The 23422-nt window shown below is 37.3% G+C and overlaps 1 protein-coding gene and 1 long non-coding RNA gene across 2 annotated transcripts in view; both read right to left on the bottom strand.

Annotated features, from left to right (window-relative positions):
* Positions 1-3555: 3555 nt before the first annotated feature.
* On the bottom strand, positions 3556-4119 carry LOC139795887 (uncharacterized). The gene is made up of 2 exons (XR_011725736.1): positions 4006-4119; positions 3556-3717 (listed from the first exon to the last, which is right to left on the bottom strand). It is a non-coding gene; the product is annotated as an uncharacterized lncRNA (long non-coding RNA).
* A 74-nt stretch (positions 4120-4193) lies between these two features.
* The window catches only part of CPE (carboxypeptidase E), a 56026-nt gene continuing 36797 nt past the window's right edge, over positions 4194-23422 (bottom strand). The window contains exons 2-9 of the mRNA XM_071743116.1: positions 20235-20431; positions 18137-18304; positions 17115-17232; positions 16047-16229; positions 11084-11223; positions 8612-8711; positions 6171-6289; positions 4194-5053 (exon numbers count right to left, since the gene is read on the bottom strand). Of these exons, the coding sequence (XP_071599217.1) occupies positions 4955-5053; positions 6171-6289; positions 8612-8711; positions 11084-11223; positions 16047-16229; positions 17115-17232; positions 18137-18304; positions 20235-20431 (1124 nt within the window). The 3' untranslated portion in view covers positions 4194-4954. The remainder of the gene's footprint in view (positions 5054-6170; positions 6290-8611; positions 8712-11083; positions 11224-16046; positions 16230-17114; positions 17233-18136; positions 18305-20234; positions 20432-23422) is intronic.

The raw sequence follows: 23422 nt of genomic DNA, 5'->3' as shown, positions 1-23422 counted from the left end.
GCAGTTGTTTCTAAATCTCTCCTTTTCATACTGCCTGTTCCAATACTTGCTATACTGATCTAGACCTTAATCCCTGGAGGCACAAGGTTACATCCACTACTCAGATATTATTTTCTTCTCTCCCTAAAGCAGGCTTTAAAAATGGAAACTTGAAGCAAGCTCACAATCATGAGACAAACCAACCCACTGTGTTGTGTTTTTTTATGCCATGACTTTCAGAAAATCTTCTTAGTTGCTTTTTTTTCCTGGGTTTAATTATAGAAGTCAGAAAATACTGCAATAGAGGCTGTGTCAATGACCAAACATGAGTCAAATTAGCAAGCAGTAAATTATTCACAATAGATGCAGCTCTACAGAAACAGAAACAAATGGGGGGAGGGGAATAAAAGAAAAAAAAAAAAAATGCAAGGAGATGATCATCAAAACAAGCATGGTCAGCAGGTCCCGGGAGGTGATTCTCCCTCTCCACTCTGTTCTCATGAGAACTCACCTGGAGTACTGTGTCCAGCTTTGAGACCCCCAACACAAGAAGGACATGGAGCTGTTAGGGCAAGCTCAGAGGAGGGCCACAGCAATGATCAGCTGGCTGGAGCACCTCTCCTATGAAGATGGGCTGAGAGAGCTGGGGCTGTTCAGCCTGGAGACCAGAAAGCTACAGAGCAGCCTTTCAGTACCTGACAGGCCTACAGGAAAGCTGGGGAGGGACATCTACAAGGGCATAATGTGATAGGACAAGGGGGAATGGTTTTAAATTGGAAGAAAGTAGATTTGTATTAGATATTAGGAAAAAATTCTTCAGTGTAAGAGTAGTGAGATACTGGAATAGGTTGCCCAGGGAAGTTGTGAATGCCTTCTCCCTGAAAGTGGTCAAGGCCAGACTGGATGGTGACTTTGAGCAACCTGATCTAGTGGGAGGTCCCACAGGCCTATAACAGGAGGCTTGGAACTAGATGATCCTTAAGGTCCCTTCAACCCAAACCATTGTATGATTCTGTGATTCAGGAATGCAAAAAGCAAGTGCAGGAGTGAAGTTTCTTGGTCCTGCATTTTCAGTGCTAACTACAAGTATGAAACAAGACACTCCTCCACTAGATGTATTTTACTGAGAAGCTCTAGGCAGATGTTTTAACTCTTACGGAGGCAGACATTAAACTGTTGCTATTCCACAGCCTCCACAGACGCGAGTCAAACTGAGCTTGGATATGGGAGAGAATCAGGCTCATGGGAACTTTGCCTTTTAACTTTAAACTCCCGTTCCTCTAAACTTACCTGTCATCTTTTCTGAATCCTCTTTCCTTTAACAGGCTAGTTAATGTGTTCCTAACACACCTGTTAGATCTGTTAAAATACCTCAGAGAAATAAACTTGGTAGCAATTCTTCCTTACATACCACCTCATTTTTAATTTACACTTTAGCATATGTTAATATCAATTCAGGAATATCCAGGACTATGTGTGAATTTACATATGTGGATGTGAACACCACGACCGAAGAAAAGGGAAAACATATTTCAGACACAGTGGTTTCATTTTACTTCGTTATTATAATCCTGACCACTGTAGTAATAAGGAACATGTAGTACTATAGGTTTGCAAGAACACTGCATGCTGTGCTTTTGGTCCTAGGACAGAAAATACAGAAAAATAATAGATTTCTATATACCATGGAATAAAGAGACCCACAAAATGTATGCCCTGCCTGTATGAACCCTGCACAGATGCAGGGCATCTCATTCCTGTCCATGACTTTACTTGAAAACTTTCATGGAACAGTGCTCAGAAAGATGTAGATTCCAAAGTTTACATCGTTGGAAGAAATCCTTGGAAGGAAGTTAAGGGCCTCTCAATAGGATACCAGCATTAATCCCAGTGCTGTTTCTCTGTTCAGACAGCAAAGTAATTGTCACACACACTTTACTGATTATGCTTATGGCATATTTTGCAGACATGTACAGCCAAAGAGGTCATGCTTTGAACCTGTATATTACTCACACGTTTTACATTTTAAATAAAACCTATAGATTTATTGTACAATAGTACAGCATGTACCTTTTAAACCAAAAGCTCAGCATCACACAACACTTTAATCTTCCATTTAAACACACACAGTCCTACAACACAGCTCAGATCAGCTGGAAAGCTACACAATATGAATTCATTTAAGAGTCCTGGCTTTGCTGTCCTTAAGGATGTTTACCTAGAGCAAGAACAGTGGCAGTGATTCTGGTGTTGTAACATTTAATCACTTAAGCTGTTCTCAGCACAGTAATAGCAAGCAGTCAACTAGAGCAAAACAAAGAGATCATTTAAGAGACACTACATTTAATTGCAAATGCATGAAACATCAGACCAGAGGATTTCACACACGTAATACAAGGACCAGAAATCTGTAATGAGATCACTTTGGTATAATGTCTGTACTAACTATGCCACACAATCTACCACACAGGAAGACTGGATGCATGACAGGCATCACACCATGAAGTAATATTGTTTGAATTGAAATTAAGTTTGGAAGAGGCAGGGCAGGGTATTCTGCACAAATATCCACTTGCTTTACTACTTGCTTATTTATTACAGTAGTTTACAGGTCAGAAACACTCTTGTAGCCATTTACTCACATGCCAGCAGTCTCTTATTTTAATTCATTTTTTGCAATGTTTGCTTAGATTTTACCTGGTTCACCTGAACACAGAATTGTTACTTCCAAACACAGTGTGTTTCCTGCTACCTCCCTTAGCCTTCCAAAGTGTCATAAACAGCCAAGCTGGTGTATTTGAGCACCCTTTCTGCATGCTCTTCTGCCCAGCTATAGCCACAAGTTGCTATCAAGGCACGTACAGGTAAGATTCTTCATTTGCCACAGGGGTTACTCATTTTAAGGGAGATTCAAAGGTCATCACTGCATAATGACTTAGAGCAAGTAAAGTTCCCCTGATGTTCGGAATTAAATATCTACTACCCAAATGAGCCACAGGTTACACAAGTTCTTGATTAGAGAAGGTTTATGCCTTTTTATTGCTGTTCAATTTATCAATGTGTGTCAAACCTTAAGCCTGTTACTTTAAAAGATCAAGTGCTATTTTTATTAAAGAATTTCAAATTCTCAAAATAAAGCATTTAAAGTAGATTTTTAAATACCCAAAGGAAGAAAATTTGGATCCTAATCCTGAACATGTGATTTTTCACTTATAGCAGGAGGATGATAGTGCATTGTTGGTTGGTTTGGATAGTACTGAATTCCTGCAGCACCAGCTAAAGTAATACACTAATCAAAACACAGTGATCCTAAAGAAACAGAGGAAGGAAATCTGTAGCAAAAATCTGATCTTGAATTAAACAGACCAGCAATAGTGTGTAAACTTTCAAACAGAAGAGACACCTAGCTGCTATCACACTGCTTCATGCTAGCATATAGACAGTGGTTTCAGAATTACACTTGCACCCACTATGGTTCATGTGTATTCTCTGACACTGCAAATTTCACTCTCTTATACAAAACGCTACAGCAAGTTAATTCAGATATGCTAAAAAAACATGGAAGGAAGAAAGATATTTTTAAGTCAAAGTTGGGTTTTTTAATAATCTTCAAGTATTTTTTAAAATTTTTGCCACGCTGAAAAAACATTTGCTTATCTCTCTGGCTTATAGCTGTAGATAAGACTAAGAAGCAGAAGAAACAAAGTTGGAAACAAAACCATTTGTAGCAAGACAAACCTCTTCTATGGATGCGGTGCTCCAAGGTCCAACCAGGTGTCCCAGTAGAATCTCACGAATGGTGCTCTGACCAGCCTGGATCAGTGCTACTGCTCCAAAGGTGGCTAAACCAGCCCCCTGGCTTCCCCAGGTGTGAGCTTTTTATTGGCCCCCTAATCCTGCTCATGTGCAGCTGGGGCCTGCCCTAATTAGGCACAGGTGGGCTTCACACGAGGTCAAGCCCACTACCTGGCAATTAGTGCCACCTGGTTGCCTCATGTCACTACAACCATTTTTCGCTTCTGAGACTAAATGCATGTCCTCAGTAGACTTCCAGTTAATTGTCTAAATTGTAACATTTTGGAAGCTTTCTACAAACAGGTGAACTTTTGGCTGATTATCTAGATACCACTGACACATGTAACAATTGCTAAAAAGGTAGTTATCTAATTAAAACAGACATCACCTAAAACAATTTTTTTTTCTAGCTGTAAAACAGACACAAGCAGCATATTAACAAGAAGCACAAGCTCTTCTTCACCCATTCACAATTTTTAATTTGGTTAGCAAGTAATGAGAAATAATTAAACCCTGAACTTGAAACATCATTAACAGTTGTATGAAGCTCTGCTCACTTCTAAATTAATTCTATTCCGTCTTTCGTAAAGGAGCTTACACAGATTCCTTCTGCTTAGCAAAATGAACTCAGCTTATGTTTCTTATATATTTAAATAGCCCCAACACAAGAGACATGCAAAATGTTATACTGAATTTTAATCCTTTTAAAACATTGTTACACCACTCAGTGTTATTATAAATCTTCTCAATAACACCCACTATAGAACTCAGTAAAGAGCGCTGTCTACTACTATGCACTGTCAAATATTTCTGGCAGTATTGGGAATTGGCTACAGCATATTTATTTTTAAAAAAAATCAAGAGTTAACCTACATATTCCGAACTTGAAAGAATACACAACAGATTGTACTTCCATATAGGCTGTAGAGACATTCACTCATTTTTTCTTATTTTTATATAGGAGTAAATTTTCTATAACAATATGAAAGAAAATTAATAACTTACTTATCCAGCTAGTAGGCCAGCAGTTAATTTTAACAATATTAAATCAAAAGATGACTGAAAAATTCAAAGTTAATTTTTGTGAAGTGCACAAAATCTAGAATATAAGGACTTTCCACAGTACATTATACTAAGTCAACATATAATAGATTAAAAGCTGTAGAGCCAAAATCTTAATTTAAAAATTTAATGTTTCTGACATCATCTTCCACCATTCCATCAACTCTTCTTTCTCCTCTTCTTTTCTTTCAGACAATGACTCCAGTTCAAAATCAGCCTGAGAAAGAGAAACAATCAAAAACATTGGTAAAATTTGGAAAGAGAGAGAAGTGTAGGCTTTTAAGAATCACCTATTGAAAGAAGTTTTCCAACACAGACATAAGGTTTAGGAAGGCACCTTCCATTTTAGCCTAGGTTTATTCCATAGCCTCTCAGGGCTGATTTAAATACATGTAATACTAGTAAATCAGTACAATAAACTTATCTGAAAAATGCACATAGGTGATTAAAATTTCCAAAAGAATGCAACCATCTGTCCAGTCCTAGACTTGTCTATAAACTTCATAAAATATGGGCCAAGAAAACTGAAACTGAATAATAGCCAGCCACTTAGATCATCTAGCATATGATAAAAAGTATCAGCAGCATATTGCTGCCTAACACTTAACAATGCATACCCCAGCACAGCAAAACACATGTTCAATTTTATGCCATCTAGAAGATCCAGAGAGCTTTTCTGACATGTGGCTCATTTGTGTAGCTATTTTGTGCCAGCATTATATATTCCACTACATCCTAGTACATATGATACACACTAGAGAAACAAGCACTTACTTTAACTCTTCAGAGTGGAATACACATCCACACCTGAGGTTGAATTAAAAATGCTTCTGAACTCTTAGATGCAGCTTAGGTCTTTCTTATTTGCTCTCCATGTGAGATATCTACACAAGCAGAGCTGAACATATTTTATGACCTATGCAGGTAGCCACTCGACAATTTAGATTAAAAATACCAGGTCTCAATGAAACACTCAAAATTTATTACTTTTTGTGTTGCATAACGTTATCCAGTAATTTTCTATCTGATTGACTATTCATGCATCAAACAATAGAAAAGTTTAAGTACTTCAATATTAACAGTTTCTGTGTCTTTTAATTTTAAATTAAACCAACAGGACATGAAATGAGTTTACAATGAGATTACTCCCACTGGCTTGTGCAGTAAGTACTAGAAGAGTAGTTTTCCAATCTGTCTTCTGAATTAGCATATTGAGAAATACTCTGAAAAATCACCTCCTGCTTACATGTATACCATGAAGGAAAAAAGAGATTTATATATATAAATACACATATATGTAGAAGATAATAGACCAACACATATTTGGCACTTACCACAACTGCAGGGCTAGAGGGTACAGCCACTTTTTTAGTTATTGCTAGATAGCCTGGTGCTGAGGCTGTAAGTTTGTAATTTCCAGGCACAAGCAGCCTCCAGTAATCACCATCCTTGGCTGTAGGGAAGAAGAAAAAAAATCCAAGTAAACATGTATGAATCTAAGTAGGCCTAAGAAGGCACCATATATCTTGAGAGTGCTTCGTATTCCTGACAGCCCTTTCATTTTGTTTGTCTGAAAAGATTCCTCTGCAAGGGCTGTATAAATATATCACTACAGGTTTTCTTCTTTTCAGGTAACCAAAATGCAAATTTCAATGCAGATTCTGAAGTTATGTTGCAGCCTCCATTCTGCCTGCTAAGGCTGAATGTTCCCCAGCATAATGAAGAAAAAGACAATCTGAGACATTACTCCACATTAGAAGCACCCTGCAGCCAATGTGCAGCTTCTGTTAAGTGTATGAGTTTCAGTTTGCAATGAAATGTGGGGTTTTAATGTCTCTCAGTATTCTGAAAACCCAAATTTAAATAATTTTTATTCTCATCATGTGTAAACAAACAGGACTACCTTTCTCTATTTATCTTGCAGAGAAAGTTATAAATGTTCATTTCTTGGAATATTCCATTTGTATCACCCCTGAAGCATTATCTGCAAGTTTCACAGAATCAAAGCAATGTCAAGGGTCTTTTTCATCTATTCAGCTAAACAAAGAAATTAAAATTTAATCCACTCATGTCAAAAAAAGGCTCCTATTGCATTGGGTGTTACTGCAGACCATTTCTCAGAGAATAAAAATGCATCATTCTCCTCTCTAGAAATTGCCCTCTCCCATTTTCACAAAGAAAATCAGATCCTTTCTGCACCAGAAATGAACAATCATCTGATTTGTCACAGGCTAATACACTGAATTTCTCTATCTCCATGCAGAATTTCAGAAAACATTGCAAGGCTATTCTAAATGTCAGTCAGCAGCATCATTTAACTCACTTGGCCATGTTCTTACTGCCATATCCCTAAATGCTTTCTCAATAAATCTGCAGTTACACAGCGCACAGAGGGAAATATGACTTAAAGGTCTCCAATTTACACAGTCAGAAAACGTCAGTAGTCAGTCCAGATGTTCCCAGACTTTTCTCTTCATAAAACAGAAAGGAAAAAAACACTGCTGCAGAGCTACGATAATGATCTATTCTAATTCCTGGCACTGGAACAAAGCTGAATTTTAACTCACAAACAAAGGAGCAGAGGAAAAAAAGCCAAGGAATATTTATACTTCTTTTTGAATCTGCTAAAATGCAAGTACTTGTTTTCCTCACTTTTTTGACAATACATGACTTACGAGCTTATGTATAGACGATGATGTGAGAGGATTCCTAATTAGATGCTTTTTTCTAGCAGAGAAGCATGAGCTGTAGTATCATAGACAACACACTCTCATACATCAACATACTTCTTTGCAGAGCTTATTCTCTTTTTATTATCCCTGAAAAATTATTTCCAGCCTGCATACTTCCTGCCTTCTTGCATACAGTGAGGGAGCTAATGTAATCACAGCCTGTTCTGCTTCTCGGCAGAAATGCTGCCCTCTACGCAGGCAATGTGAGAACAAGCACAGATGAAGCCACCTGAAGAGTCTACTCAACCTGTTTCATAGTAATCTGTGTCTCTGTAACAGTATAGTGAGACATACTGTTGAAAAAATTACCACAATGTAAGCTCAAATATAAAGCAATGACATTTTATTATTGTTTTTCAGATCAGTATCTTGTGCAAACAAATAAACGAATTTGCGTTCAGGGTAAGAAAACACAGGTCTACAGGGAAGACTGCAAGTTGGCACTACATGAGCTACCTTTGAATTCCTTCCTAGAAAAAAGCACAGCACCACTGAAGAGATTGCACACAAATTTGTATAAACACCAGCATGATACCTCCCTTTTTTAGAACCACCATTCCATTAAAAAAAAAAGACACATCATTTGAAACAGCACTGGAGGAAGTTATATAAATCTTTCAAGAATTTACATATCAAAAGGTATGATCACATCATAACTAAAAAATCTGGATAAAAATGTAGCCTTTAAACTCAAAATGCTCTTGCTGACAGGACTTTAAATCCTGGCAGAGTTGTGAAAAACACTCCTTGCACCACAAATCAGAAGACAAACCAAGCACGAATAACCAAGAGTCACTAGAACCAATTAATACCAGAGATTCATGAAGTCCCAAAAAACAGTCTCCAGCTACTTTGAGAAGAAATGCAAGAGAAAGATTCATGAAATCTTGCAGGCAACAAGCTTCTTGAGGAACATGTTTTCCTGGCTTCAAAATTTTGCTCCCTTTACAGCTTTAGCTAATAAGATCTGAAATGGCTCCAGGTTGCCAAGGAGATGGTGTTAAATTCCAGCACTCCTTGTTTTCTTGAGGTGCAACACCCACCTGATGTAATGTCATGGCTTATTCCCTCCACAGAAATTGTAGCATTTGCTATAGGATTGCCCTGAAGATCTCTGACAAACCCCTTCACTCCTCGATGAATCTAAAATAGATTAAGCAACACATGAGAAGTTACTGCAAAATTCTTAAGGAAAGATGGCATTTTCAGCAGTGAAATATCTGTTCATATATCTAACAATGCAAATTATGGATTCCAGTCTATATGCTGACAACTAAGAAAATTATTAATCATCCGAATGGAACAAAACAGTGGAGAGGAAAAATAATTCAGCTGGTAGTTATACTAATTTCTCTGAGCAATGCAAACATGTCTCAGAAATATGCAGCAAATCATAATAAAAGTCAACACTGACATGAAAGTCTGTGTCACTGGGGATTAATGAATGTGCTGAAAAGCTTTGAAAGACAGCCTAAAAAACCAACTTGCTTCTTACTTTTTTTCAAGTTTCATCAGCTGTAAGAATTTTGGGCTAATAATGGAAATAAGTGCTTAAAAGTGAAACATTAACAATGTTAGAAGGGCAATCCCTGTGTCAGATGCTTGAGCTCTCTCTTGTGTACCCAAAAGATCCATGTCCTTGAGCTGGGACCACACAGAATAACAGGACACACTAACATGGCCTGTGAGAGAAGGGTGATGGTGGGTCACATCATAGTTCTTTCTTGCCTCTTAAGCAACATAGTCCAGGAAACAGCACCAGCAGTAGTACCTAATCTGTCTGCTCCCAGCATATATGAAATAAATTAAAGCACTGATTTGACTGCAGTGTGTGCAGAGACCAGGCCCCCTGGTATTTCTTAAGCATGATCTGAAAGCAAACTGAGCTCCTCCGAGACAAGAGACTGAGGATCAGCTACTTCTTCACAGCATGAGACAGGGAGAGCTCTCAGTCTGGGGAGAACAGGATGTTTTGAACCTGTGCAGAGATGCATCTCATCAGGAGCCTAAAAATTAATCAGGGAAGTGCTGTGGAGATCAGGCTTTTCTCCAATTCTGTTGAAAAGAATTTGTGCGTCACAAATTTTATTTTGAAAGCTTGATGTTCCCCTTTAAGAACCTGTATGGTATATTCAGCTGCTATAATTTAGTTGACCAGATTCATTTACATTGTGGGAGAAGCCAGACACAGATCAACTCAGAAAAGGAGAAGGTTTGTGTTTGCTCTGTCCTCAGCAATCACAGGGGAGCTGGAACACAGAGCTGAACCTCTTATCCTGTGAAAGAACAAAGCCCAGTGCCAGATAGACCATCTGAGCTTCAAGGATAAAGCCAGCAGCTACACAGGAACAAAGGAAGTTGGCAGTATAATCTCTTACACATTAGTAATTTTGAAAATGTAGTGACACTGTAGTTTTCCATGAGTCAGAGAAAATAAAGCCATATGCAAAGAAGCTAACAAACTGAGATGTAACAAACTGTTACCCATAATAAATGGGTAATTCCTGAAGAGTGGATACAGCTTTTTCCTCAGCCCACATACAATTTAATAAAAGGGCATAATTCAAGCATTTCAAATATTCAAACATCTCAGATTCCTGGCTAACTCAAGCATTTCTGCACAAATAAATTTGTAAAGAAATTAATATATCACTTGACCAGCTCTGGTAACGAAGTATGTTTCTGATTTTGCAATCCCAGGTGTGCAGCCTTTCTTGATATCAGATATATCTGTGATCTTTAAGTACAATACCCAGGGTTAAGAATTCTGATACTCCCACACTGCTTGGGAACAATCATTTCAGTGCAGCCTGTTACATTTGGCATGAAATGATTTAAAAAAAAAAAATAATCCAAACCCCACAAATCAACAAAGGAAACCCCACCAATTAAACCCCAAGCCCCAAAAACACACAGAGAGATCTATTTCAGAAGTCTTAACTTCCAGCAACCCATTTGCACAAAATTATCTAAACCCATGACTACTCTTTAAACTTCTTGCCATCATGACATTGACAACTCTAAGCTGAGTATCAGCAGCTCATGCAATCAAAGAGTATCTACAAAACCAGGATTAGAGGTGTGCTCTGATGTTACACTGAACTGTCAGGCAGTTTCAGTCTAATCTAGCTGTGTAGGCTCCCTGAACATCCCTGGACATCCAAATGATTCATCCCATAGCTGTACACACACTTTACTATCTGTAGAGGGCAGTCTGTCTCCTCAGTATACACATTAGTGCCAGGGGAATAAACTAAAGCTGTATTTCTCTTTGTTGAGAAAGCTGAAAAATAATTTAAATTAAATACCTGTAAAAGCTTAAGTAAGGCAAAAAAAAATTCCATACTATAAGATCTTCCCTTTCTCCATGTGCTTAGAAAGATCACACAGGATTTACCACCTTAGAGACACTATGGAGTATCTATTGCATTAATATAAAATTTTGAAAATTATGTTCACACAGCACAAGGTTTCATGTACAGTAACTAGAGTTTTGCAATCCTCTTCTTTGTTACCTGCTCAATGTAATTGATAAGGGAGTTCTTGTTGTCCTCCCAGTAGCCCTTCAGAGTTTCTTCAGGGGGGAATTTTTCACAGCTAAGCTCCACTGTAATTTCAAAGCAATTGCTACTGAGATAATTGAAATCCTGCATTCCTGCAATGCCAGAAAAAGAGATTTAGTGATTCACTTTGCATTGTTCTAACGTAAATAGGTTAAAGGGATGCCATGAGATGCTGGGGCTGTTAAGAATAGCTATAAATGCAGTTCTATTTAATCAGTTTAGTTCTGACGTTAGAGGCATGAAATCAGAGCAATCAACAAGACAATTAATTCCCAAAAACATTTGCTTCTCAAGGCAAGTTTAGAAATTATTTAACACCTGGTCTGCACACTTAAGATGTTGTATCTGTCTGTACACTCCAACCTGACTCATGTTCTTGGATAGCTGACATATAAATTACTTTTTTTCCTCTTCATGAACAGAAAATTATTTCCAAATGTGGCTAAAAATAGTCCCAGGTGAAAGTAAAAGGTGATCACCTAATAAACCAAGAAGAATGACAATTAATTATAAAGCAAATAAAACAGGACAAAGTGGCTTTAAAAAGAGTTTTATAAAGACTACTGAAAAGCGGTTTTTTTCTGAAAATATAGGGTTCAACTTAGTAACATTAGAAAAAGTATCTGATTGCTATGGAATATTCTGTGTCAATTTTCTCAACATAAACTCCATTTACATGGAACTTTTTCCATGGATAGGTGTATTTCCCACTCACTCAATGCCTCTGCAAAATCAGTAAGTTAAGAGAAACATCATTAGTAATGCAGCTTAGGGCTTTCAAAAACGTATATAGCAGCAGCAGCAGCATTACAAATACCAACTTGATGGGAAATATGTACACTTACACTTCTGAGGCCCTCATCTTAATATGTGGAAATAGTGGCATTCAATTCATAAACAAAGGGGTTTCCAATTTTTAACTGGATCAACCAGCTGGAGAGGGACTGTGGCTGTCCCCAGGAGGGTTGTATATATTCTCTGCAGAAGCTGATGTGGAATTAGTGCCTGCCTTCCCAGTCTATTTAGCTAGAAGAGTCAGTAGATTCTGAAATGGAGGATCAAAAAGAAAACGGCTACCAAGCATTTTGAGCATCCCCATGGAGGTCACTGATGGATTTAAAAGTGCCTCAAACACAGATAATTCATTCAGTCCTATGTTCCCCTGTGCAAGCTACATATGCTATATAAGCCCTTTACCAAAGGATGGGTGTTGTGCCCTGGTCCAAAACTGTCCAGAGAGTTGATGTCAGATTGAAAAGAGAACACCGAGGGCGGTGAACAGATTGAGTCAGGTGGGATTTTGCCAGAACATTAGGGTGAATCTGTTTTCTGCCAGTCAGGTGAGACTCCTAGCTACTGACAGGAACAGGGACTTTTCTCCTAAAAGAACCTGTATTTTTAAAGCACTTTTAGATGACTGAAAAATGAGGACACTGAAAGCAAAGGTGCTCCTGGGAAGGAGGGATTGATGTCCCACCAGGAAGAATACAGGATACACTGTCCAGCAGTACATAGCAAGACAGCAGCAGAGTCATGAGGAAATCCTGACAGCAGTGCTGACTGACAGGTACCAGTTCCAAACACTACATAATGTTGCTTTCTTGATTTCTGCCTTTCTTCTACAAGAAAGAAAGAACCCTTGAAGACGAGAACTGGGAGCTGAAGGGCATGATGTAATTTTACTGTAGTGCCAACAACTCTTGACCATGGCTGCTCCAGTTTTCAGGAAATTTCTCCCTCCCCCCACCTCCCAAAGCAAGGTGGTACTCAAGGATGACCTAGTTTCTCAAGCACAGAATAAAAAAGCAATGTATTTTCCAGTTTTATTTCCCAGCTCCTGGCCTGGGCGAAAGTTTATATTGTGGCCTACTACATCCGTAATGTGGAGAGCATCAAGCTAGCTGCATACAATCTGCACTCTCTGCCTGCCTGTTCAATATGGCAATTTGGGGAAACATCCATGAAATCAAGACATTTCAAAAGATTTATTCAACACAGTGGCAATTTTGTTGCCACTGGTAAAGGTCTCTCTCTAACTGCCCTATTCATTCTTGCTATGTACATGGCATGCATCACATGCACACACACCACACTTCAAAGCCTTCTGCTCTAGTAAAGGATAGCACAAAACTAACTTTGATCTAGCATTGAAAGCCCTTCATTGCTTACTACAAGTAGCACTTTTCTTTGAAATTAAACAGCACAAAAACTCCTCTGTTGCACTGCTCTGCTGTACTGGAGGACTCCGGTGTCCCTATGTTAGTTCTCACATAAATAAGCTCAGAATATGGGGAAAAAAAAAATTTCTTCAGGTTTTAAGAAAGGGACTCCAACCTTCACAAAGAAAGCGGAGTACAGGCTGTGCACCTGACACCCAGGCATCAGAATTACTTAGATTTTGAATTACAAGCTACTGCTCTAAGCTATTTCAACTTCTACTCATATAAAGACAGTAATTTATAACAGAAGAGGATGAACTTAAGCCTTGTAGGTAACGGGAAGAACATGTATTGTATGAAACCAAAAACTAAAAAAACCCAAAACCAAACCAAAAAAAAACCCCCAAAAAACCCAAAACACCAAAAAAACCCCCATCAAAACCTAACATTGCTTCCAAAACTGGTAATATGAAAAGTAATTCAAGTCATTAATAAATTGAATGCCAAGACTGATTTGAGACTATGTGAAAATAAAGACACTTCAACAATAGCCTAGAAGTACAACAATGTAAATTGCTTTGAAATGTTCTTTTTGTAATGACATTAATCTGATTAGACTCAGGTGACTCTGTAATGATAGAAGAAGCACAACAGGGATGAGACTAGCAAGCAATTCATTACTATCTGCTCTTCTCATTTATATTTCCAAATAAGATACTCCACACCAGAGGTACGCTAAAAAAAAATTACTGATGTTGAAAAGTTATGCCCTCAACAACTAAGGAAATGTTGAAACTAAAGCTGTTTGTGCAAATTTAATTTGGCTTTCTTGTACATGAGTGAAATCATTAATTACTTGCTGATAGGGAGACCAATGTTAAAAATAACACAGACTTCATGTATAGGCTTGTTTTTCCCCAGGATCTGGTGGCTAAAAGGTCATTTGCTGAATGCAGAAGAATTATCTCTTTCCCTTTGCTTGCTGCTCTCTGAAAAACCTACAGGGATCCACTAATTGCAAAAGAAAACTAATATGGAACAAGTGTAACTGGCATCATGGTCTCAGATTTAGCACAAATATGTTGTTAGGAGAGCTATTTTCTTTGTGTCCCTGCTCAACAGAACCAAGTGTCAAATATTCCTAAATAACAGAACTATCATAGATTCCTTTAAGCTGGAAGAGACCTGAAAGGTCATCTAGTTCCAACACCCCTGCCATGGGCAGGGACACTTCCCTCTACATCAAAGTCCCACCTAACCTGGCCTTGAACACTTCCAGGGATGGGGCATCTACAACTTCCCTGGGCAACCTGTTTCAGTGTCTCACCACACTCATAGTGAAAAATTTCTTCCTAACCTCTGATCTAAAACTACCTTCTTCCATCTTAAGGCCATTACCCCTCATCCTATTGATTCACAACCATCAGTTCTTGCTCCACCTGAAAAGCCTGAAGCCTGAATGGAGAAAAAACACCTTGCCTGTAAGGATATACAATAAAATACTTTTCCTAAAGCAGAACAAATGGCTTTCCAATAGCTTGTTCCACTGCTAACTTTGAGTTTGTTACAATATGGATTGCAAAAGGTCACTGATACAGGTAACTTAGATGCCACAATACAGTTTCCAGACAGAGATTTTCAGACTAAAGCTCCCACAAAAATTTTTGCTTGAGTTAAGAAACATTTATTAATCTTCCATAGCACTAGACATGAAAACAACAGAACTGGTTTTGATGAATTTGATGAAGGTCTCGTTCATTTGCTAACTTCTGTAACATGAGGAAAAGAAAGGGCTCTCTTGGGAAATTTTCAGTCTAACTTAAAATAAGATCCAAAAGGAGGAAATAATTAAAACTTTCCAACAAGTTTTTCAATGGAAAAATGCCTTTGATGTGCAATTTAGTTAGAATCAAAGCATTTTGACAATGGAAACACTATTTTTTAAATTGCATTTTCCTAAGGAAAAAAAAAAAAGATGCAATTAAATATGCCCAATTTTATATAGTTAGTATTTCATTAAGATAATTTTTAGACTCCATTGAAACAAATTTTAACTATTAAACCTCTCAGTATTTTGTTACATTTGACGTTTTTTTTAAATTATGCAAAATCTGTTCTGTCAGGGGTGTCTTAATAGTTCCAGTTCAAAGTCTGTGAAAAGCTTCACACAAAGGGAAATGTTTGCTTTTTAGTATATTTAGAAATATCAAAATTTTACCTCACACTCAGTCACTGGTACTTAACCCATGGTACCACAAAAGAAACATTCTGCCTCTGTAAAGATTGGGAATAACATCTCTAAATTAAAGCAGGTGATAGCTGGCTATGTAAGTACTACCACTTATCCTGTTCCTGATTTCTTCACATGACCTAATTGTTTCTCTCTTCTGGTGCCCCCTTTACTAAAAAAAAAACAGGGCTGGGCTACCACTTAGGGTGAAACTCTTGCTTGCTCCAGGTAAAATTTAAAAGACTGTTACATTAAATATTAAGATGAAAGCAAACCAATAAAGCCATTCTTTGTGATCAAAGTTATTTGATACAAAGCAAGAAAGCCAATGGATGGGAAAATAACTCCCCAAGCCAAGTTTCATGAGCTTTATAGGATCTTACAGATATACTGCAATGAGAGCCTTTGATTAAACCAGACCAAAAGTTACACATAACCTTGGTATTTCAGACCATAATTAAAGCAGTGAAAAGTGAAGCTTAAAAGAACCACCCATGACACTGAACCCCCACACAGTGGGGCTCACCTCCTGGGACACTGTACCATGCACCACCATTAGTTGTTCCATCCACAAAGCTGCTGTCATCATCATTTTTACGACATGGTGGTCTGTTTGGATCAGACATAGCAGGATTAAAAGAAGAATAACTGCGAGCCAGGCTTTGAAAAACAGCATCATCAGGGCAAGAGCTGTATTCATGAGCACTGCCTAGGGAGGAAAAAAGTTCAGGAACAATGATTATTAAAAGGGCAGTCATGCCAGTTGGGCTCAGCATTACCTTGACTATATTAACATTTCCCCAATACTTTATCAATTGCTGTACCAGGTAGTCCCATTATTAAGGTCACTACACATAGCAGTCCTAATATTTATGAAAATATTAACTCCAAAGTGCACCACAAAAATCTAAGCTATTCCAGGCATTGCATACTTTCTTAGAAGAACACATGGTATGTAGAAAAAGGCCTCTCCCTAAAGAGTTCTTTACTACAATATTAAAAGGATTTGCAACTGAACTGCGAAAAAGTAGACTGAAGACGATCAAAAACAAGAGCATCATCTCATGATCATTCCACTTGTGCCTATTCCCTAGTGGCAGAAAAAACAAACTTGTGTTAAACAAGAACATCTCTGTCACAAGGTGATCCTTTTTACATAAGGCCAATACTGAGAAATTGGGAACAATGACAGTTGTTTTTATTAGCACACTATCACTTTAAGAAACTCATTTTTTCTAGAGCTGCAAATTGAGAAACCTTAAGTCATACAGGCAGTCAAGATACATCTCTCCAGTTAACAGGGTACAAACAGCCCCAGATAATTTAAGTGCTAAGCTGCCTTGATCAAAATATGAGAGATTTCCTCAGGCATCGTAATTTTTTGTGATGTAACTCTACTAAACAAGCTATCTAGCTTCAAACTGTAAACATGTCATAACATAGCAATGACTTACTTTAGCATGTTAATCACATTTAAAGCTGGTCACTGTATGACCATGTTTTATAAAGTGGATCTTAGTTAGCAGTGAAGTAAGTATAGAATATAATTTATATTTCCTACTATTTCATGTTAACTACTAGTACTACTACACACCACTCCGAGTCTCATCATAAGGATAGTTTGCAACGAGGTCTCCTCCATGAAGATTGGCAGAGAGCACAAAGGGAATATCCATAATCCAGTGAATAACACCTTTTGTTTCAGGAGCAAGCTACAAAAAACAGCATTTCCAGAAGTTACAAATAGATAATTCAGTGTAGAAACTTATTTAATTGTATATATTTGGCTTAAATATTACCACATATATTTTGCCAGCCATTTAGTTGAACAGTAATTTTATTCATTCTTTCCCTTTAGAGAGAAGCAGATCAATTCTTTACACCAGAAGTGGTCTAAGTAGATTAGTATTAGTCTAAAACTGGTGTAAATTAGTTCAGAATGACACCACAGATAAACCAATCTCAGAATTTTTTTCTTCCCATTATGGGTAAGAAAGTCTACTAAATTTTAAACCAAGGAAAAATAAGTGTTAGCAGAATGTAGTCTATTCTCTGCACTGAAAGTAAAATTACTTCATTTAATAATCTGAGAACAGGCTAGGCCACAACCCTTTGGGGCTGCAGTCACGGCATTAATTTCTAGACCCTCATGTGGGTCCAGACAAGAAGATGAAACACAAGATTAAAATCCCTCCGGATTTAATACTTAAGGTTTAAGCTTAACAAAAATGCATGTTATTTGTGAGTCTAGCTTGTAATGTATAGCCAGCAATGTAATTAAGCACAATCCACAATTTCTGGCAATGGTTAAAAATGCAGACTATCTGCAGGAAAAGCTTCAAACCAAGGGGGAAGGCTATGCAATCTTTGGCCTTAAAAACAAAACATGCTTTGAATGAGGAATTGTCTAAGGATTAAGCAACATGGATCAAAAGGGTTGAGAAAAACTTCAAGAAACATCGATCAGATAGATAATTTTAATCAAATCAACAAAATACTTAGAAGAACACGAATGTTAAAGATGTTACACATAGCTCTTAGAGACTGCTACATGTCTGCTTGTGTAAAAGAGAAGAGATGGGCATGCAAGGGACCCAATATTCAGTCCCTACATACCTTAGGATTCTGGTCGACAGCTTTTTTCATGTTTTTCAGCAGATGGTTGTTTGGGCCACCTTCTTTCTCGTTAACATACGCTATTCTATCAAGATCAGGGAAATTTCGGTTCAGATCTATCCCTTGGGCATTACTTCGACCAACAAACCAGTCTTTAAGTTCACCAGGCTGAATAGGGAAAAGTAACAGAAAGAGAATAGAGATGAGCAGATTCAGGAGACTGCATATCAAGCTTTATATAGAGGTATTTAGCCACATACATTCAAATAACAGATTTACTTCTCGTGTTCTAGAGCATAAGAAGGGATCATGTGGGAATAAAACTTCTGAAGCACCAAGAGCTGAGTCACCCCTGGGTCTGTGAGATCCTCTCACGGTAGCAGACATAGACTAAGGATGGGCAAAATTACCAGCAGCATCAAATTTTCCAGTGCCTGTCCAGTCTGTGCCTGCTGATTCTTCCCAAGACCTGTTTTCCCCTGTTGTGTCATGCCCATGCTCATGAGTTACAGACCTTATTTTAGTGAGAGCAGCTCAGAGCAGCTGTAGATTTATCAGCCAGCCACACTCCTTTCAGTGTTCTGCTAAATGGCTTCAGAGTAAAGGAGGACCTTAATCTTTATTTACCTAAGGTTTTATTTTTGTGGTGTCTGTCATCTTTGTTCACAGAAATGGTAGCACTGAATAGAGATGAAATAAAAATTTTCACAAAATATTTTCTTTAACCTGATTCTCTAAAGCAAGTTTTGGTTTGCATTAAGGAAATGGCTTCAAAGTGCAGAGTCTTCCCTAGCCTGTCTCTCTAAGCTTTCAGTACTCTATAAAGTAGGTTTACACTGATTACTGTTCTAATCTTGGGATATACTTCCTTTAGTGTCACACACTGTGTGTACAGAATCAAGATATTTCTAAATTAGAATAACAGTGACGCTAAAGCAAATTGTATGTAACTTGTAAGGCAATCGTGTAAGAGTAAATGTGCTTCGGCAACAGAGCAAAAGTTTCAGAGAACATAATTACAGAATCTCCACTAGGAGAGATTTCCAAGTGGTAAAACGCCGCACCAAATTGAGGACAGCTTCTCCATTATTGCCACGAGAGGGAGATATAGGACTGAACATGGTTTAAAGAGGTCTGTGGGATTTCAGTTTTTTTAAAGACTTCATGAGAATGCGTTTAATAAAGATCTTAATAAGGTTTGATTTATTTAATCATAAATAAAAAGTCATATTTAAAAATCGCTATTAATTTAGAAATAAATACAACTTTTGAAACAGGAAAATTATTACAACAAGAAAATTATGTTTAAAACATAATACACACCACAAGCTGTACAGAAGAGGTCCTATTTGGCCTCTATTTGCTAACTATATATTAACACATTACATGTTTCATGACTGAGTTATCATTTTATAATACATGCTACATTTTCTTAACTAATAGCTTAATTAAAGTACCCTATGCCTGAAATTCAAAATCAAAGTAAAGAAAATGGCTCATAAAGTTTGCCTGTTTTGGGATCAAGCTCTGCCTAATGTAAATAATTTGTGTTAAGTGATTGAGAATATTATTAGAGAATATTATTAAAGTAAACATCAACTTTTATTTTTCTATTACTTTTGAAATATCATACGTTACTAGAAGCTACTTGTACAAGAAGCAGTTCTTTCAGTGAACTTAGATGAAAGACTATGCATTAATGTAATATATATTATATTACAATGTATTAATATTATATGTTCAATATATTAGTATATATAATATACATTACTTGTTTAGTATATAAATATATTGATATTAATATATTGTAACATATTCAAATATAATAGTATCTATTATGATATTATATGTATTATAATTAAATTTTAGAAAACACTGAACTCACAAGAGAGATGGCTATCAGCTGAAACACCAAGCATAAAACCCTCCACACTAAAAAGAACAAGCCTACTGTTCTTCTAGGAAATAGCTCAGTTACACTGTTCCATTCAATGATCACCACCAAGAGATTGTGTATCTGTTAAACTGCTAGTACAAGTGTAATTAACACCCTAAGGATGATATTGATAACTGTCCCTATATACATAGCCTTACAAACCTGGGATGCTGCCTTCTCAAAGCCATCAGGGTTCAATGATGGCATGATATGGATACGTGTGCTATGGATCAGGTCGATAATAGTTTCATTTCCTTTCTGGTACTCATTACACAAGTACTGAGCCAAGAAGATGAGCAGCTCCCTTCCAACAGCTTCATTCCCATGCATATTTCCAACATATTTAAATTCCGGTTCTCCTGCAAGAAAAAAGAAAGGACATGTCTTAAAACAACACATATAAACTACTCATGGACTGGACCACAGAGCACACCAGAGATGTGGGTATCACCGGTACTACAACTGGTCACAGTATCCTCAGGAAGCTACAAGTTGCCTTCAGAAAAGTGGATTTTTTTTTTTTTTCTAAATTCTGGATAAACAAATAGTAATTTACATTCAGCTATTTGCCAAAGGAAGAGAAAGAATATCAGAGGACATCACAGTATGCCAAAATAAATGCTAAGGCCATTAACATTACTGCTGTGAAGATCTAATATCAATGGATGCCTCAATAGTACAAAAGAGTGTCTTGATTAGGTAGTTTATAAATATATAAACTGACACTAACAGAGCTTCTTATCTTTTATGTCCTCTTCAAGATTAGGTTAAACTTATCACACTATACATCCACTTACCAAAGCAGTGCTAGTGAACAGATAGTGATCTCAGTGATCTGAAAAATCTTATTCAGAGGTTGCTTTGAATATTCTGTTCAGACCTTCTAAAGCTAGTGCAAAACCCTAACTCATACAATAAACAGTCCAGTATTCAATATATACAGAAGCATCCCACACATAGTAATGAATATGCATAAATTCAATATTTATTCAACATATGTTGTATATCCATACATAATATTAGGTGTATAATATGTATTCAACACATACTCTACATAAATTCATATATATATATATATATATATTCAATATATAAATAGCCCAATATTCCCAATTGCTCATACGTCACACTCGCATGACCCTAGACATGAAAAAATACACAAGACACATCTTCTAAAGCTGTGAAGGATATGACCTTTATAATACTTCATTTTGAGCCTTAATTGCAGAGAGGTTTTAGTATAATGTAAATAGCTGAATTGGATTAAAAGGATTGTCTGGAACTTAATTGAAAAATATGCTGCTTTCTGGGTTAAAGCCCCTTTTTCCTTATCCTTTTTAAAATGCAGATCTGATGTAAGAGCCTTAATCAAACATTGTGCTGACTATATGCTCCGAATAGTCTTTGAGCACACTTTGCAATAGCCTTTAGCACTATCACAGGGTCAAATTCAAGCCAGGAAGAGTGTTACACAAGCGAGACCTAAATAATCACTAATCAAGCACACAGTCTCTTCAGTCTGTGCTTGTTAACCTTAATGCGGTGGTAAGACGCTAACAGACAGAGGGCTCTTAATACCATGAGTTCTTTCCTTTCAGCTGAGATGTCTTTGTACATATGGAATCATCTCTGACATTTTTTGTCAGACAGGTTAGAGTTTTTCTAGTTTCCTGTGGAAATAGCTTCATTTTTATCGGACACACACAGTGGCATCACTGTGACCGCAAACCTCCATTTCCTCTTTTGGCACTAAGCTCGCACTTACTGTTTCTTCTTACCTGATCCCATTAATAAAGATGGATACTATTTCATAAAATATGCAGCACTACAGGTCACATAGTCTCTTAATCAGAATACTCATGAATATGGATATTGGCATTTTACACATGGGAAAAGTGCTTCACAAAGTAACAGGCAAATTTGTTACTGCTGCAAATAGAAACATGGTTACATTTCCCTATGACATCACCAAGGAAGCCTGCAGGAGAGAATAATAATTTTTCTTAATTCCCAGCCCTGTGCATTAATCCTGCCTGTCTCTCTCACTTGAATTTTACAGGCCTGGCTCAAATGAACAAATAGAGAGATATGTTTCCTATACTGCACTGCTTGCCCTCTCCCCAAAGAAGCATTAACAGTGTTAAGAAGGGTTCATAAAAAGAGAGTCTACAGTGAACCAAAAGTACAGCCTCATCTACAGCACATCTTCAGTGGTAATGACCCATCCTAAATGGAGCTAAAAGGAGGTAAAAGCTAAAAGAAGTTCAGGAATAGGTAACGACAGTCACTGGAAATATGGAAGGTCTTCCTCATAAAAAGTAACTGAATATATCTGCTCCATTCTCCTTAGGAAGAATAACCAGGAACACTTAAATATATTGGCCACTGTGGCACAGAGGACTCAATCTGGAAATCAGCGCTTCCTATACCACAAAACAAGAGATAATGATTTTCAGTGAAAGGAAATAATGACCATTTTTAGACTGATATAGAAAACATGTCATTATTTATAAAACGAAGCATGAAACCAGTCCTCAAAGAATCCCAGTGGCAGTGAGAAGTCAACAGAACTCCACGTTCTGCTAACAAACCAAGAGTTAGAACACTGATCCAAAACTGAGTGCAAAAGGACAGAAAGGCAAAGATAACAGAGAGCTAAATAACAGCCAGACTTCAAAACTTAACTTTGTGCTTGTGTTTTAGCTCCCGTGGGCATTTCCTTACACCTTTCTATGAATTAGAGAAATCCATCTCCTATCGATACTCTAGCTGTGGAAAACAGGGCTGAATAGTCCACACGTGTGGGAAGTATCCTCCCCCCAGCACTGCCTCTTCTCTTTCCTCTGGCACAGCATCCAAAGAAATACTGTGTTTCTGCTTAATATCAGATAATACTGAATTTCAGACTGTATCAAACAATTTTAGAAAAACTCTTCAGCATTTCAACAGTGGGTCTTTCTCGTATCTAAACCTTGCAGCTGATCCAAGGGGAATAAATTTGATTTTTACTATTTATTTCAGGGAAACAAATTAATACTACAAGTTAGTTGCAGGGGAATTAACAGTTCACTCTTTAGCTGTCCCTTGCCATCATGGGCAGAGCCAGAGAGCCCATTCTGGGTAAAGGAACAATATTGCTAAAGTCATTAATTATCATCACACTGCCCGTAAAGCCAAAGGAGCTTCCATAGGTGTCTATCTACTAATACAACTTTGCAGTAAATGAAGCCTTTAATTTGCATTTCCATTTCTGCCTTTCATGTTAGAAAAAAAATGCAGCTCAGTGTTCCTACTAAAAACCTTTTTTTTTTTTCTTTTTTTTTCTTTTCTTTTTTTGAGTCACTTCTACC

This window comes from Heliangelus exortis, chromosome 4, assembly GCF_036169615.1.
Source record: "Heliangelus exortis chromosome 4, bHelExo1.hap1, whole genome shotgun sequence".
NCBI lineage: Eukaryota > Metazoa > Chordata > Aves > Apodiformes > Trochilidae > Heliangelus > Heliangelus exortis.
Note: the sequence above shows the minus strand (reverse complement) of the source record. Positions and strands in the feature narration are given on the sequence as shown.